Consider the following 15,849-nt stretch of genomic DNA (forward strand, 5'->3'; position numbering starts at 1 on the left):
GTAATTGATTACCAACAACAAGACTTCAGAAAATCCTTTGAAAAGTCATGACTCTTCAAAATTTAATTGTGTAATCAATTACCAAAATGTTGTAATCGATTACCAGTGAAAGAATTTCAGAAAATATTTTAAAAAGACACATCTATTCAAAATTGTTTTTGAACAGCCACCAAAGGGCCTATATATGTGTGTCTTGACTTCGAAAATATTAAGAGAGTTTTTTCAAAAAACAGAACCTAATTGTCAAATTCTCTCAAAACTACAATTTGGCCAAACACTTGCAAAATCAATTAAGAATTTTTCTTAGATCTTCAATTTGTATTATTTACTCTAAAGGAGAGAAATCTTTTTGTACATCTCATAAACACAATTGTTATGCAGAGACTGTTCATCTCTTGGCTTGTGAGGATTCTTGAACACAAGGGTGAGGGATCCCAAGGTGTGTTCAAAGGTTATAAAGAGTTCACAAAGATAGTGGAAATCTCAAGTAGGTTGCTTGAGGATTGGATGTAGGCATGGGAAGTGGCCGAACCAGGATAAAACGAGTTTGTAATTCTCTCTTTCCTTATCTCGGTTATTTTTATTGCACTTAATTTGTCTTGCATAATTGAAGAACATTATCAAATGAATTGCCATCTTTTATATTCTGAACCTATCACAAATATTTTAAAAAGGGAATTAAAACATGTTAATCAAAAAAATTCTTTAAAACTTAATCCACCCCCCGCCCCCCCCCCCCCCTCTCTTAAGTTATTTAGGCCACTTGTTCAACAAGAAAGTCCTTAGTGATCTTCACATGCATTTTATGTGTTGATTAACTTGAGATGAAATTCAACGTTGAATTGTGGTGTATTAAGCTATGATTTGAGTGAAACACTTACCCAAAGCTAAGTGAAAAGCTTAAGAGTGAATAAAGTGGAATGGAAGAAGAGTGTGTATCTAACATGTCATTGTGTATCCTTAGTCTTTAGTTTTAATTTGTCTTTTATTTTTGAGTCTTAGTTTAATTTTGTTTTTGAGTCCTTACTTTTTTAAGTAGTATTTACTGTTTTAGTAGTTTTAGTTAGTCTTGCTTGAGGACAAGCAAGGTTCTAAGTTTGGATTATTGATAAATTTCAAATTTGTTGGATTTTCATATGCATTTTGTGATGTTTATTTGACATTTTAGTTAACTTTAGGCTTTTTTTGAATCAAATTAGCTCTAAATTAATCTTTTACTTTGTCTTAGGTAGAATTTTACGTCTTCATTATTTTTAATGAATTTTTGATAGTTTTTAAACAAAAACAAGGTCATTTTGGCTAGAGCTCCAAAGGCCCAAAATCAGTAGAAAGTTTTGGAAGGAGAAATTGCAAAAATTCAAGATAAAATTAGGAAAATTAAGAGCAAGATATTTTTCAAGGATAAATCATCTAAAGAAGAAGATAATCACTTGAATTAATTAGAGATATTATTTGTTTGTAATTTCTTGTGATTATCTCCTTAATTAAACCTAGCTACAATTCTATAAATAAGAGGCTAAGCATTCATTGTAAAGGTATAGAAGTCTCGAACAATTCTTAGAATTATATTTTAGACTTCCACCTACTAGACTCCTCCATTCCATTAGAGACTCTAGGTTTCATTGTATTACTTTTATGAGTATAATTCCTTCCACCTAGTAGAGGAAATGATGAACCTTGTTTCGCTTTAATTCTATCAATTTAATACTTCACCTCAAGTTCTTTATTTGTTTCCGTACTTAATGTTTTTATTTGATTAGCCATCTTATAGATGAGTTTAGGAATTGATTTGTGCTTTGGTGAGTCTTGTTGAAACCCGAACATGAATCAACTACTTAATTGAGATTATCTCTAGGGATAGAATAATTTTCGTTAAGCCTCGCTAATTCTTGACCATTAATGTTGATTGCTTGTGTTGGTATGTCCAAGGGATTGGGTATCAGGCAAGTGATTTAGAATCTACGACCATGTGAAAGTTGGGGTAAAATACATTAGTGAATTGGGGATGAGCAAAAGAGATGAGTAGAGAATTGTGAAGTTACAGTGGATCAAGTGAATTCCAAGTCCAAACCTAGACATTCATTCATCAAGATTGACGTCACCATCCAAGTCTAGTATTTCTTTCTTTACTTAATTATTTTATTCTCATTTAATTTTTATTGCAATTTATTTTATGTTATTTATTTCGTGAGAATCACAAAATAAAAATACAAAAGCCTAGTTCTTAGTTAAATAATTACATGAAATCCCTCATTTATTCCTTTGTGAGACATCTTGGATGATAGTTCAATTACTACATCATGATTGGGTTACAATTGGTCTATAAGTTGAATCTAGCATGAAATAAAACCCTAACATGTTTTTGGTGCCGCTACTAGGGAATAAATGGATTTTTTTTTAGTTGATTAAGTACTTGTAAATATTTGTAAACAGACTATTAAATAATTGTAAATAGTTATAGATAATTGTAGATAGATTTATAAGTAATAAGTCCTCTATTTTAATATAAAATAAATGAAAACATATAAGCCATTAGATCGGTTGTTGGGAAAATGATATTAAGGACTAGGATGCAAAAGTAATGAAGTTGGAAAAATTTTAACCACAATGTGACATGTGACACTATGAATAGTAGATGGGGGAAAATATTTTATATATAATAATAGAATAGATAATAGATAATAGATAGTACTAGAAGTAATAGATTGTTGTTGTTAAAATTATAAGAGTGACTAGTGCTTAAGTATTTAGAATTAATAAGATAAGACAATAGAACTCAAGAGAGAGCAACTTAGGTCTAGTAAAGGACCAAGTCCACCAAACCATATGCCCACCTAAGTCTACTAAGATGAGAGAGAGAGAGGGAGAGAGAGAGAGATGGATTTTTACATATTCTTTGTGAAATGGCCTTAAGTTTTAAGAGGAGTAAAGTTGGGCATTGAGTTGGGTGAACCCAACTAGTTTTATAATGAGTCTCCTTAGGTTTTAGTTAGAAACTTAATACTCACTTTAGCATTGTTGGGAGGAAGGAGGTGTGCTTTCAGAGTCATAAGCGGAGGAGTGAGAAAAGTGGGGAATACACTAATGCCACTTATGCTTAACATTTAGAAGTCATAGTTTTAAGGTAAGAGGAAGTGGGTTCTCCCTTACTTCTATGAACTTTTGTACAGGGTAGTGAGGTTTCTCCCAAACCATTTGGCTTTTCACTAAATTATTGGACAAGTTATGAACACCCCAAAACTCTTATATCACTACAAGAAAATCATCGATAGGAAATGTTTCCCAGAAAATTGGTCACAACTTCGTCACTAAATGGTTTAGCGAGGGATTAGCAAAAGAAAGTTCCTTGTTAAAACCTAATCATTGATTGGCGACGGACGAAAATCCCTTATTGTTCCCTCACCAAATTCCCTTGCCATTTTCGTCGCTAATTTGCTGCACTTAGCATTGCTATTGCCTCGCAAAGGAAGTGTCCTATTTCTTTCGTTATTTCTTCATTAATGCCTCACAAATCTCTCGCAAGATATATCTCGTTACTTATATAGTCACAAATTATTATTGAATTAATTCCTCAGTATTTCGTTGTTCATTGCTCAAGAAATCTCCTCGCTAACCCCCTCACATCACCCTTGCAACAATCCTTTGCCATCACCTCGCTAATCGTCACAAACGACCATTGTTAATCCCTTGCTAACCCCTTGCTATATATCTATTGCATTTCCTCACTAATCCCTCACTAACCCCTCGCAATATATCTATTGCAATTTCCTCGTTAATCCCTAATCAATCTCTCACAATATATCTATTGGGAGACATCTCTAATCCCTCGCCAATCTAGGATTCAAATGGGCAATTTCTAATTTTCCTATTTTATTTGTCAAATTTTCTTGCCAATTTTAATTCAATTATTATTATTATTATTTACATATATAACAATATAATATACAATTTTAGTAATTATCAAAGGTTTTGTCTTTGATAATTTATAATGTGCTAATTATTGATGGCAAAGTCCTAGGTAAGGTAGTCTTTTTACATTTCTTCCTTCTTTCTACTCTATTTGCCTTAGGTATGACTTGATTGTGAGGATGAAATGAGAGGGAAAGAAAGTGAATAGATGAGAAAAGAAAAGAAGAGAAATAGATAAGAAATAAAATGGAAATGGTGATTTGGTTAAAGAGAAATAGAATGAAAAAGAAAAGAAATATTTGAATTAAAGTTAAACAATAAAAGAGAAATTAATATTAAATAAAAATACATTTTATTATTTAATTTTATTATTAATAATATTATAATATTTTTATTATTAATTTTATTATTATTATTACTTTATTGTTATTTAATATTAATATTATTTATTTTTATTTTATAATAACATTAATTATTATAGTATTAATATATTAGAAAACATGAGAAGGGGGCTGGTGATGACACGCCGCAGCACAAAAACGGACAAAAAATGCCAATTTCTGCAAAATTCTTCACCAATTTTCTCATTTGAAAAAAAAAATCATGGGACCCATCAGGTTTTATGAAAAAATTGTTCTTTTCTACACATCCAAACAGCGGGCGTTTCCCAAAATCGTCCCTCCTCCTCATCTCTTCTCTCCTCTTCCGCGGTACCAAACGAGCGCCTCAACAGCCCACATTGTTCTCCCTTATTCGTCCAAAAACACATGATATAAAACTAAGACTCCCGCCAGAGTGAACCAGCCACCCGTCAGGTGTGATCTTGTGTTACACATTAGATGTTGGTTGGGTGCTACAGATTAAATTGCATGTTTATCATATGCTAAGCGAAGTTCGTTATGATTTGATCCTGTGTTATACACGAGATTTAGTTGTGTTAGAAAAAAACCGCCACAAGATTACCTTAACGGTAGCGGTTTATCAAAAAATCATCACAAAATTGTCTTAATTGTGACAATTTAAACACATCAAGAAAAAAGCTTTAACATTTTGTAAATTATTGAAAGACAAAATTTGCAAAAAAAAAAAAAGTCGGGAATAAAACACAAGATTGTGTAACTTTAGAAACAAAAACTACAATTAAGCCTAAACAAAATTTAATAAATTAATAAACATTATATTCCAACCAAGAAACACGAAACGTCAAATACTAAATGTGGTATTATCTCAAGACGAATAAGTTCTCCAGGCATATATTACCAGTTAAGTCTCACATGACCAAACAGGAGAGCAATGAAATATTTTCAATTTGATGGGATCTAAACCACAATTCTATTCTATTATAAATAAATGGCACCATATATGAAGCAAAAAGAAAAAGATTAAAAATAGCAGAATGATGAGAAATTTAGCTGCACTGCACAAAACTGTACCAGTTATCTCACTTCCATCTCAGAGACTGCCTAATGCCTGTATAAATGAGTCCTAAAGACCTCCCAATCAAGCTAACTAAAAAGAATGAGATTGCATCGCTCACTTTATCAATAACTGCTCTAATTAGAGGCATGGTTATGTCAGACAACTCAAGGAAAAGGCTGAAGTAATATCGCCTGCAACACATAAATTAACAGCAATTACATTCATTGGATTTAAATTTCTCCAAAATGAGTTTGATTCTATAGTGAGCAAGGGTGCGAGAGTGTACCTTGATTTGATTTTAAGTATCATGATCATAACCCGCTAAAACTTAAGAGTAAAATATACCCCGAATTACTCAAATTAAAAGAGCTTTGTTTAATTTATAACAGCAAGATATATATATACAGGCTAGCTCGGTCCATTTTGGTCTGCATTTAAATGGACCAGAGCAGACTGATCCGCTTATTAAATGAATCACATTTTTGCATGGTTTGCATCCAACCAACTTGGCCCACATTTTGAAAAGTTGCAAGAGAAAAAGTAAAAAAAATGATTGAAAAATTGAAAAAGAAAATGATAAAAACTAAAAAATGTCAAATAATATTAACAAAAAAAATATAGAAACAAAAATATGCATGTATTGATGAAATAGTAAAAGAGAAAATACTCTATAAGGTGACAATAAGGATATTATATTATTATCCAATCACAAATTGACATATGATAAGCTTGTTGAATTTTATATTGATTATCTTTAAGGTCATACTATGATTTCTTATTAGTTGACTAGAGAATTTTTTTACACTAACAGTGCACAAAAGTTAAACTTAGTAAAATTTAAAAGAAAACTTCATATGCGTCACTCAAACATCAAGTAAAAAAAAACTTAACATCTCTAATATCTTATATCAAGAAATTATAAATATTCAAATATTAAGAAAGAGGTCAATATACCTAACACTCTTATTGTACCTTTAGTACCCCTGGTACTTTCATTTTTATATATATATATATATATATATATATATATATATATATATATATATATTATTTTTTTTGCTGATCAAAAAAAAAAAAAAGAAAGAAAGAGGTCAATATGTACACAGACTATGCTAATCTTAATTTCTACCTTCACCAGATTTAGACCCTTAATTTACCAACTGCATTTCAATGTAGTACCTACAATCAACTGCCATCCAAATCCAATAGTTAACAGCTTGTCTCACATGAGCTGATGATGTCTCTCAATTTTAACTTTGCAAATATGGGTTGCACCTTCGGCCATCAATTTAAAAATTGGACTAGAGGGGCCAATTCAACTAGTCTAACTAAATCTGGTGATTGGTTCAGTTAACTAAAAGAATTACTCTTCTCAAAACCGGTCAAATTTGTCTAAAAACCGTGAGAACCACTACAAACAGTCCAAAACCAGTGTAATTTGCCTCTTCAGCTGACAAAAGCTAAAATATATGTCATTTGCTAAGGCATTTAGAAGTGTAATTTGAACCCATATTTGCCAAGTTAAACCAACATATCATCAAATGTTCAGCTAAGCATGTACCAAACAATCTAATTTAAACAGTTGGCAATAAGGACTACATTATGCACAAACGGGAAAATGAGGAACTGAGTTGAAAAAATTGGACAAGCAGTGACTAAATGAAAATAACGAGAAATGCAGTGAAAAGAGTTATTTAATCATCAATAGAAGGGGTGAAGAGAAAACATACCATCCTGTCAGGGCTCTTAATTCCTTGGTCCGCTTTACAGGCATTGAGAAATGGCTAATGTCAATGCAATGTAATTCAGGTGACATTGCTTTTGAATTTTGCTGGGTAAGCCTCTTCCACCAATTTTGCTCTTCAGTCTGAATACTGTCTGTTACATCAACAGGTTGGCTCTCAAGAATAAACAGGTCAAAGCGATCCTCATACATTGACACAACTGTGTCCATGTTGTGGTACAACCACTGGTTCAAAGCCACCTGATAACAAGAATATCACTGAAAGTCTCACAATCCATTTGACTCTCCACTAAATAATAAATATATGCCAGATAAAGGTAAATCTCACAATCCATTTGACTCTCCACTTTATTGGGGTGCCAAAAAAGAGTTTGATAATAAATGAAGCACAGGAAGCTAGTTAACATATATCATTAGACCAGACATTAATTTGTTAAAACTTAGAAGTATGGCATACAATACATATTTTGTGTCTATATAGAATTCTTTCAATAAAACTGTAATTATTTGCATATGTATGATCTACACACATAATGTATAGCATGCAATAAAATTCAGGCTACAAAATTCATTTTTACAAAGATGTATATTTTGATTGGTAGGATAAGGATAAAACAAATTTGCTCATCTGCAGTTAACCATGACTGAATGAGCAAATATAAATTGTCCATGTTATTACCTGTTCTCTCCCCATACTATAGAATATCAGGGAAACAAAAGCTATGGGAATATAAAAAGAGAACAAGGACAACTCCAGTTCAGTTGATTTTAAGAAAAGATTTTTGTTATAGCTCCAAACCACATGAATGGAAAATTTTATTATAAATTACCTTTTATGGAGTAAAAAAAACTGAGGAACCACAGTAGAAACTTCTCACAGAAAAGAATCTATATTCTGCTGTTACAACTCACTGTGGTCAATGACCAATATGGGCAAACAACAGAAACAAGATCCACAAGCTTGAAATTTGAAAACTATACTATTACAGTACCTCGTTACGTAACTTTTGGAGCTCTCTGGTGGATAAAGCACATAATGGCATATCCAAACTACTGGTTTTACTTGACACATCATTGTCAACTGAAATAAACTCCAGATATACACTTGCGACCCCATCTGCTAGAGAAATCACTAAATCTTCTAAAATGGAAATTCCATGCACAGAAAATATACGCGAATCATAATAGCAACCCTCCCTGATAATAGATGGATGACTGGTGAGTCTCTTAAATCAAAAAATTACTTTTAAGAAAGGGAGTAAACATTCAAATTGGTCCTTCAAAGTTACACATGACCATAGTAGCCTGCCAAAGATTTTTATTCCAAATTAGTCCCTCCCTCTAAGTTAGAAAACAGTCACCATATTTGCCTTTTGTGTCCCCACTTTACTCCACTTAAAGACAAATTTGGTTATGTTTTAAATCTAAGGGACTAGTTTGGATTATAAATCTTTGAAAGACTAATGAGGTGATGCACATGTAACTTAGGAGGACCAACTTCACGGTTTGCTCTACAACAAATGAATTTTAAAGTTATGGTGGATTAAAAGAAAAATAAGCCATGGTCATGGACTCAAAATATGCTAAAAGCAAACAAGGTTAAATACTCTAATATGGAAACTAATCATTAATACAAAACAGATTTCCTGTGTAGACAAAGCCAAATTTGTAAATCTATGATTTAGAAGTCATGTAGTGGGCCATACATCAGATATTCCATGGGACAAACATCATTTTCTATGCCTCAACATGTTTCAGCAGATAGAAAGAGGACATGAAATTAAAATCTTTCTCTATTGGTTATAAACCCATGGTATAAATGAAACTAAAGAAAAGATCAAACTAATGACAATATCAACAGAGGCGCTCATGCTAACAGGACAGGTCCGCTTGTAAGAAAACTAACCTGCAATTTTTTGGACCCATTGGCAACTCACCTAAACTAGAATTCATGTTACTTAGTTGAAAAGCATTGAACCATTGGACAGATACACAAGAAAATACATGTTGATTAGAATTTACAATTTAAAAATTATGAAAAGGTAACTAAATGCCAAGGGACAATCACGATGAGTATCAAGCATGCATACTCAAATGATTTGGAGCATCCCTGCTTCATTGCATAAACTGAAATTACATTAAAAATGGAATGCAGAAGAAACTCAAAAAAGTGAAAAAGAATATCACAATGAATAAAGAAACAAAAAATAGATAATGCTGATTTTACCTGAGAGAACCAAAAGTAAGATACCAAAGTAATTCTGCATACAAATCTTTCTTGCCAGACCTTGTAATGCTCTGTACAATAGTGATATCTCCTTTCACTTTTACAAGTATCATAGAAGCAAGTTCCTGACAATAATGTCAAAGTAAAGTTTCACTGTTAGATAGAAGTAAAATTTATATTTTACTTTCAATAAATACCTTGTCACAATACCCTAAAAAAATCCCAAAAATAAATAAATACCTTGTCGGCATTGCCCTTAAGAAGGAAAAATTCTTTTTCCAGCCACGCAGTACAGGTAGAGTGACAAGATCTCTGAATAATGTCAGAAAACATTCCCAATAGATCATTCATACCAACAGCTCTGGAAATGCAAGAGAAACTATTAACCTGAAAAACAACATTTGAAACAATTGAACAATACTAATTGTAAAAATAGTATACATCTACTTAATCACATAGGCATGGATTTTGTTTTTGTTCAGAAACAAATTATAAGGGGGGGAAATTAGCAATAAACTAAACAGTATAGAGAATCAAACTTCAGGAATTGCAAGATAACATATTAATAGTCAAGTTTTGTAGGTAAGTTAACATTTCCAATCCATCTATGTATTAGAATGAAGCAAAAGATGTACTAAATGAGTTGTTAGGATATTAGTAAAAATAGTTATATAGCATTCTTTAAGATTTCAAAAAGTAACAGCCTTATCCCGCTAGGTAAGGTCGGTTACATAGATCAGGCGATGCCATTCTTTAAGATTTCATTCAAATAAATTTCTATAGAAGAAATATATCTCCCACTTTATTAATCTTATGGAGACTGTTGAACACTTGCTCAATAAGAAAAGTACGATAGCTGAGATATATTTAGTCAGAAAACACATTTCAAACATTCATTAGAACAGATTCAATGTGTGTTCCAAATTTTCAAAATTCTAGATAATACCAAAATTACATAAATTATGCATATGACAGTATTGAAGAAAATAAAGATAATTCCTGCCTCTTCCTCAACATGCTGAAAAGCAACCCAAAGCAGCCTTAACTTTGGACTTCTGGCAACAGCACTTAAACTCAAGGGTCTCTATTCCAATTTGTCAACATTCTAGATTCTAGACTATTTCAAAATAAAATAATATATTCATATGACAATATTGAAGAAAATGAAGAGAATTCCTGCCTCTTCCTCAACTTGCTGAAAAACAGCCCAAAGCAACCTTAACTTTGGACCCCTGGCAACAGCACTTAAACTCAAAGGTCTCTTTGCAGATTGAACTATGATGTCTCCAGAATAATCCTTGTTCTCTAAAGCATTTAGAGAATTTAAAAGTTTTTCTCTCACCACATTCAATACATACTTTGACTCAAAACCAGAATTTTTCTTCGCAGAACTGCAAAAGAGACAAAAGTTCTCAAGTAGTTACAGAAATAAACTTTAGTCCTTTCTCAAAATACCAAACAAAATATTAAAAAAAAAAAAACAATTCAATCTTGACATATTGATGTGCTTACCCTTACCTACCAGAAATGTCTGAGCTTTCAGGAAATACATTTTTATCAGAATTAGTCTTTTGATAACTAGCATAAGATTTCTCAACAGGAATTACTCCAGCCATATAAGTGAGAAATATACTGCCCAACAAAAGCATCTGGTCAACAACTGGAACCAAATCAGAGGCTGTTGCACCATTAAAGTCAACCAAAGCCCCTAAACCAATGCACTTTAATGGAAATTCCTGAAGATGAGGAGTGAATTTCAAGTGTGTGGCCCCAAATACACTCAGCTCAAATGTCTTCCACATAGAAAAGTGAACAAATTTACATCCATTTCTGGAATACTTTCTGAACAAAAAATAAATATTGAAAGGTCAGACTGCCAAATTCATGATAGCAAGCATGAAAAGCAACAAGGATCGCTGCTTATTGAATTATTGAGAAACTGATACTCCCAGCCAATCAACATTACATATAACTAAAACAGCATGAACTAGCAGAACCATCATGTGCTATGTATTTAGAATCTTATTAAAGGCAACAAACCATGCAAAGAAATGAAATCCTGGTTTCTTTGAAAAGAACTATGATTTTCTATCCATACTAATAAAGAAGAGGTATTCCAATTTTCGGAATTCATTTTTAAATGCATAAAAATGTGCTAGTCAAGAGTTACCAACAAATAACAAAGGGAATTTCATAAAACTAAAACCCATGACACGTTAGTTTCAACTGACATCAACCAATGAAGTTTTATCAACTTTTATTGTCTGACAGAAACATTTAGCACATTTTTCCCTATATTTTCCATTAACTCGTTTTATTGAATGATAATCAATACATATTCTAATAAACTTCAAAATGTTGAACTCTCTTTTGCATGTGCCTCCTCTAGTTTAACATGTCTAACAAAACTCCCATAGTCTATTATCCACCCAAGTCCACTCCACATACAACAAGTTGCAAATTTTAGGTATTTTATTCTATATCAGAAATTTGAGATGAGATGCAATTTATTCCAAGTTGATGAGGCCAAACATTATAGATCATAATAGAATAGAATAGAATAGGACTTCTATAGAAATACCCCATTGGATTGATTAAAATGAGAAAAGATACAAGAAGACTAAGATTGTATAGATGCTCTATCTATAGAGCTTATAAGAATTAACAACTATTTCTATGTTTTATAGAGCTTATAAGAGGAATGAAACCTTTGAACAGACTTGAGACTTGTAATCTGGCCCGAGAAGCCCCTCTCTCTAACAGGCCTTCTCTGCGCATTCAGCTTAACACAGAATGCAGAAGCCACACATTCCGCCATTGATAAAAACGTTCTTGCTCCACACTCAACACATTGTGCCACTCCTACTCGCGTATTTGATCAACCTGAACCTAAAAAATAAAACATAAACATAAACACACCAAACATCAAAATGTGTGGGGAAAAAAAACTAAAAACAACCCTAAGCTCAAGAAAAATTCGATATGATTTAAATAGTAAAGTAGGGTAAATTACCCCCTTGGAGGCACACTAGTGCATTTAAAAGTAAGAAAGAAACAAAAGGACACATTCACATTCTTAGCATTGTTCAAGGTCTCCTAAAGTGGAACAATAACAACCACTAATTGTAACCAAGATGGACAAAAACAAAACACTTATTCGGAGAAAAAAAATTTGAGGTTCGTACCAGTCAGAGTTGGAAAAGAAAAGGCGAATTTGAAAGGAGACTGAAGGAATGTGAAGTGAGAGAGCAAAGAGTGAAGAGAATGTGGTCAAAGTTTGGCGGGGAAAGGAAGGAAGCCCGGTGGGTTTGCAAAATTGATGAGATGAGAATTGGATTGGAGATGTGCGTACCTGATTCGTTTCTTCGTCGTCAGTGTTACTGTTTTCAGAGTACAGTGAAATACTAGTAGTAGTTGGTAACTAACGGCTGGATTAGGGATTTAAACCTTCCGAAACGTGACTGTGAGATGCCGATTTGTTTCCGTGGTTGTAACTTGCAAGAACCGCACCGGTAATCCGCATAGTGTTTTTTTTTTTTTAAAAGAGTAAATAGTGGTTTCCCCATAGCTTAATAAATTGATTTCTAAAAGATGAAAAATTAAATTTTAATTTTTAAAAGTAAAAAAATGTGATAAATTTATCTATTATGTGATACATAGGGATAAAAATATCTTAAAAATATTGTCACATTGTTGTTGAGTGTGTTGGACTAACATGCTTCTAAATTTTGGGTAAGTTTTGAATGCACAAATTTGTTAATAAATATTTTTTTTATAACACCCATTATTCTTTGGAGATCAAAATTAGAGAGTTTTCTTTTCACATGCAAAAGAAAGAAGAACCTAACAAGCACCTAACCATGGCCATCCTAGAAGCTAAAGCTGGTTCCAAATCCCTTCAATTTAATCTCTTTTGTTTTTGAATTCGTTTCACTTTCTAAGCAATCCTAAATAGCTAATGGTGTCCATCCTAGAAGCTAAAGCTTGTTCCAAATCCCTTCCATTTAATCTCTTTTGCTGCTTTATCCTAGAAGCTAAAGCTCATTCCAAATCCCTCCAATTTAGTCTCTTTTGCTACTTTTGAATTCGTTTCACTTTCTAAGGAATCCTAAACAGTGTTGATCAAATAATTTTTTTCCTTTCACAATCAATTGCATTGAAAAGTGGGAGTATGACATTACAAACACACTAGTAGCTGAGTAGCTTTCACATTGAATCAAATGTTAGCTATAATCAATGGGAAGGCACATAACAAGAGATAAGACTCTTTCTAAACAAATTTGAAAATTGAAAATAAAAATACCTAAGCCTCGTTTGTCAGTAAAAAGCTCTTTCATGGAGTTGAGCTTTGTAGAGGACGATGGTTGGGTTCTCTTTGAGGGGGATGGCGGCGAGTTTGGCAATGTCGTTGACAAGTATGAGGTTGGAGTCGGGGTTAGTGAGGTAGTTGTGAGCGTAGTTGAGAAGGAAATCGAGGGCAAAGTGGATGGAGGTGGAGATGAAGCCAAAGACGGCAACATCTTCAAAGGAGTAGATTTGGAATTTTAGGTAGCGGAAGGAGGTGTAGAAGGTGCGATTGAGAAGGGTAAAGGAGGCTTGGGAGGCAACAATGACGAAGTGGAAGATGACATTTTCGGGGCAGGAGGAGTGTTGAAGGACGAAGAGGATGACGACCATGAAGGAGGCTTGCTGTGAAAGGAGAAGATTGCTCTCAAAAGATTAAAAAAATTCTTTACTGACAAATTAGTCCATTCAAAACTTACCAACATATTAGTCCTAAGATTAATAGGAGGAAAGATTCCTGGAATATGCTTAGAAATCTATCTTCTTTATCTACATTGCCTTGGTGTGTTATTGGTAATTTGAACAATATCCTTCCTGGTGAATTAATGGCTTCAAGAAAGCAATGTTGGATTGTTGTCTTGTTGATATTCCTCTGGAGGGGTACCCTTTTACTTGGTTCCATAGTAAAGGTACTCTTATTGTTGTGGAAGAGTGGTTAGACTATGCCTTGACCACTAAGGATTGGCTAGACTTGCATCCCGATGTGGAGCTAAAGAATACTCTAGCTTCCATGTCAGATCATAGTCCCATCACCTTATACGTTGATGCTCAAAGGCATGTAGAGGAGACAAAAATTGGTATTTGAGAATTCTTGTCTTTTTTAGGAGGATGTGAAGGAGACAGCGCAAGGTAGTTGGGATGATTCTTGTGATGTGGAGTTTACTAGCAAGATTAAAGGTTGTTAGGAGAAGTTGGAGGCATGGGGAAGGAGGATCTGTAGTAGATTTAGAGATGAGATCAGAAGTAAACAAAAATTAAAAGATTTGAGGGGAAGGGTGGAAGAGGAGGAAGTAATGGAATACAACAAGGAGAAGGAGGTTCTTACTAACAAAGCATTGGCTAAAGGATGGAGATATGAACACCAAATTTTTTCACTCATCTGCTTCAAGTAGAATGTGAAGGAAATTAAATTCCTGAAGGATGAGGAGGGAAGGAAAGTAGAGACCCATAGGATATTTGTAATCTTAAGTTTAATTATTTTACAGTTATTTACTGGCAATGGAGGAAATTATGGAGTGGTCCCTAACAAAGTGAATACCAAAAATTCAGATGAAGACAATCTCATATTGATGAGACCGTTTTCCATAGAGGAGTTCAAGGAGGGTTAGTTTTCAAATGATGCCAGATAAAACTCCTAGGCCATATGGATTTCATCCAAGGTTCTATCTTCATTTTTGGGATGTTTGTGGGGAGGATTTTTTAGGGCGTGTTGTATGTAACACCCTATGCAAATTACACCAGATTGAGAGAGATCCAGAGGATGTACATGTATGGGATTGCATAGTTGAGGATGACTTAAAGAAATTAATTGGCACTACCTATACCAACAAGATGCATATACTTTTTGGTAGCACATCACTTAAAAACTCCATAGTTAAGCGTGTTTGGCTTAAAGCAATTATGGATTAGGTGACAGTCATTGAATGAAAAATCTCATATTGGTTTGCGGGGATAGTCATTGATCCTGAAAGCAGTCAAAGTTGATTGTGGAGTTCTCAGAAAGGTCTACCTACGGAAGGTTCTAACTGGTGAAGGGTTCTGACCAACAAGGATGTTGAGTGAAATCTCATAGAGTGTGAGTCATTGAGATGTCAATAATCAAGGGCAATAACAATTAAAATGAGTGTTTTAATTAATTTATTTAAAAATGAATTGAGTTAAATAATTATTTTATCAATAAAAAGATTAAGTGGTTGATATAAGAATTACTGAGATTATTTAATAATTATAAGAGAAAGTGTGGCAGCTCCATATATTAATCAAAAGGATTAAAGATTAATATTATTAAGATAACTATTATAGTAATAAGATAATATTTTATATCTAGTTTGGATAAAATATTTGTTATTTTTGAATTAGTGATCCTGGAGACGATTTAAATCTTATTATTTTTTATCTTAAAAAATAGATGATATAATGTTAATAATAAGATAATTCTAGATAATAGAATAGAAAAAGATAAAGAAAAAATTTATTAGCCAAATTT

At 32.9% G+C, this 15,849-nt stretch overlaps 1 protein-coding gene across 4 annotated transcripts; it reads right to left on the reverse strand.

Annotated features, from left to right (window-relative positions):
* Window positions 1-5,100: 5,100 nt before the first annotated feature.
* LOC114397587 lies at window positions 5,101-12,841 on the reverse strand. Of its 4 annotated transcripts, none has more exons than XM_028359693.1 (9): window positions 12,652-12,841; window positions 12,008-12,182; window positions 10,818-11,141; window positions 10,480-10,690; window positions 9,540-9,686; window positions 9,300-9,424; window positions 8,065-8,269; window positions 7,059-7,312; window positions 5,101-5,519 (listed from the first exon to the last, which is right to left on the reverse strand). In XM_028359693.1, exons 2-9 carry the CDS (start codon window positions 12,115-12,117, stop codon window positions 5,351-5,353), a joined length of 1,545 nt encoding a protein of 514 aa, XP_028215494.1. In that variant the 5' UTR covers window positions 12,118-12,182; window positions 12,652-12,841; the 3' UTR covers window positions 5,101-5,350. The 4 variants fall into 4 exon arrangements, with proteins under 4 accessions (XP_028215494.1, XP_028215495.1, XP_028215493.1 ...); XM_028359694.1 differs by having other exon boundaries at window positions 12,008-12,188; window positions 12,652-12,814; XM_028359692.1 differs by lacking the exon at window positions 12,652-12,841 and adding an exon at window positions 12,485-12,630.
* Between the last annotated feature and the right edge of the window lie 3,008 nt (window positions 12,842-15,849).

This window comes from Glycine soja, chromosome 18, assembly GCF_004193775.1.
Source record: "Glycine soja cultivar W05 chromosome 18, ASM419377v2, whole genome shotgun sequence".
Taxonomy (NCBI): Eukaryota; Viridiplantae; Streptophyta; class Magnoliopsida; order Fabales; family Fabaceae; genus Glycine; species Glycine soja.

Coding starts and splice junctions, on each gene's coding strand:
- LOC114397587 (XM_028359693.1), bottom strand. CDS start 12,117: ATGGCGGAATGTGTGGCTTCTGCATTCTGTGTTAAGCTGAATGCGCAG. Junction 11,142..12,007: donor AGTCTCAAGTCTGTTCAAAG/GTTTCATTCCTC, acceptor TTTTTTGTTCAG/AAAGTATTCCAGAAATGGAT. Junction 8,270..9,299: donor CTTACTTTTGGTTCTCTCAG/GTAAAATCAGCA, acceptor ATCTATTATCAG/GGAGGGTTGCTATTATGATT.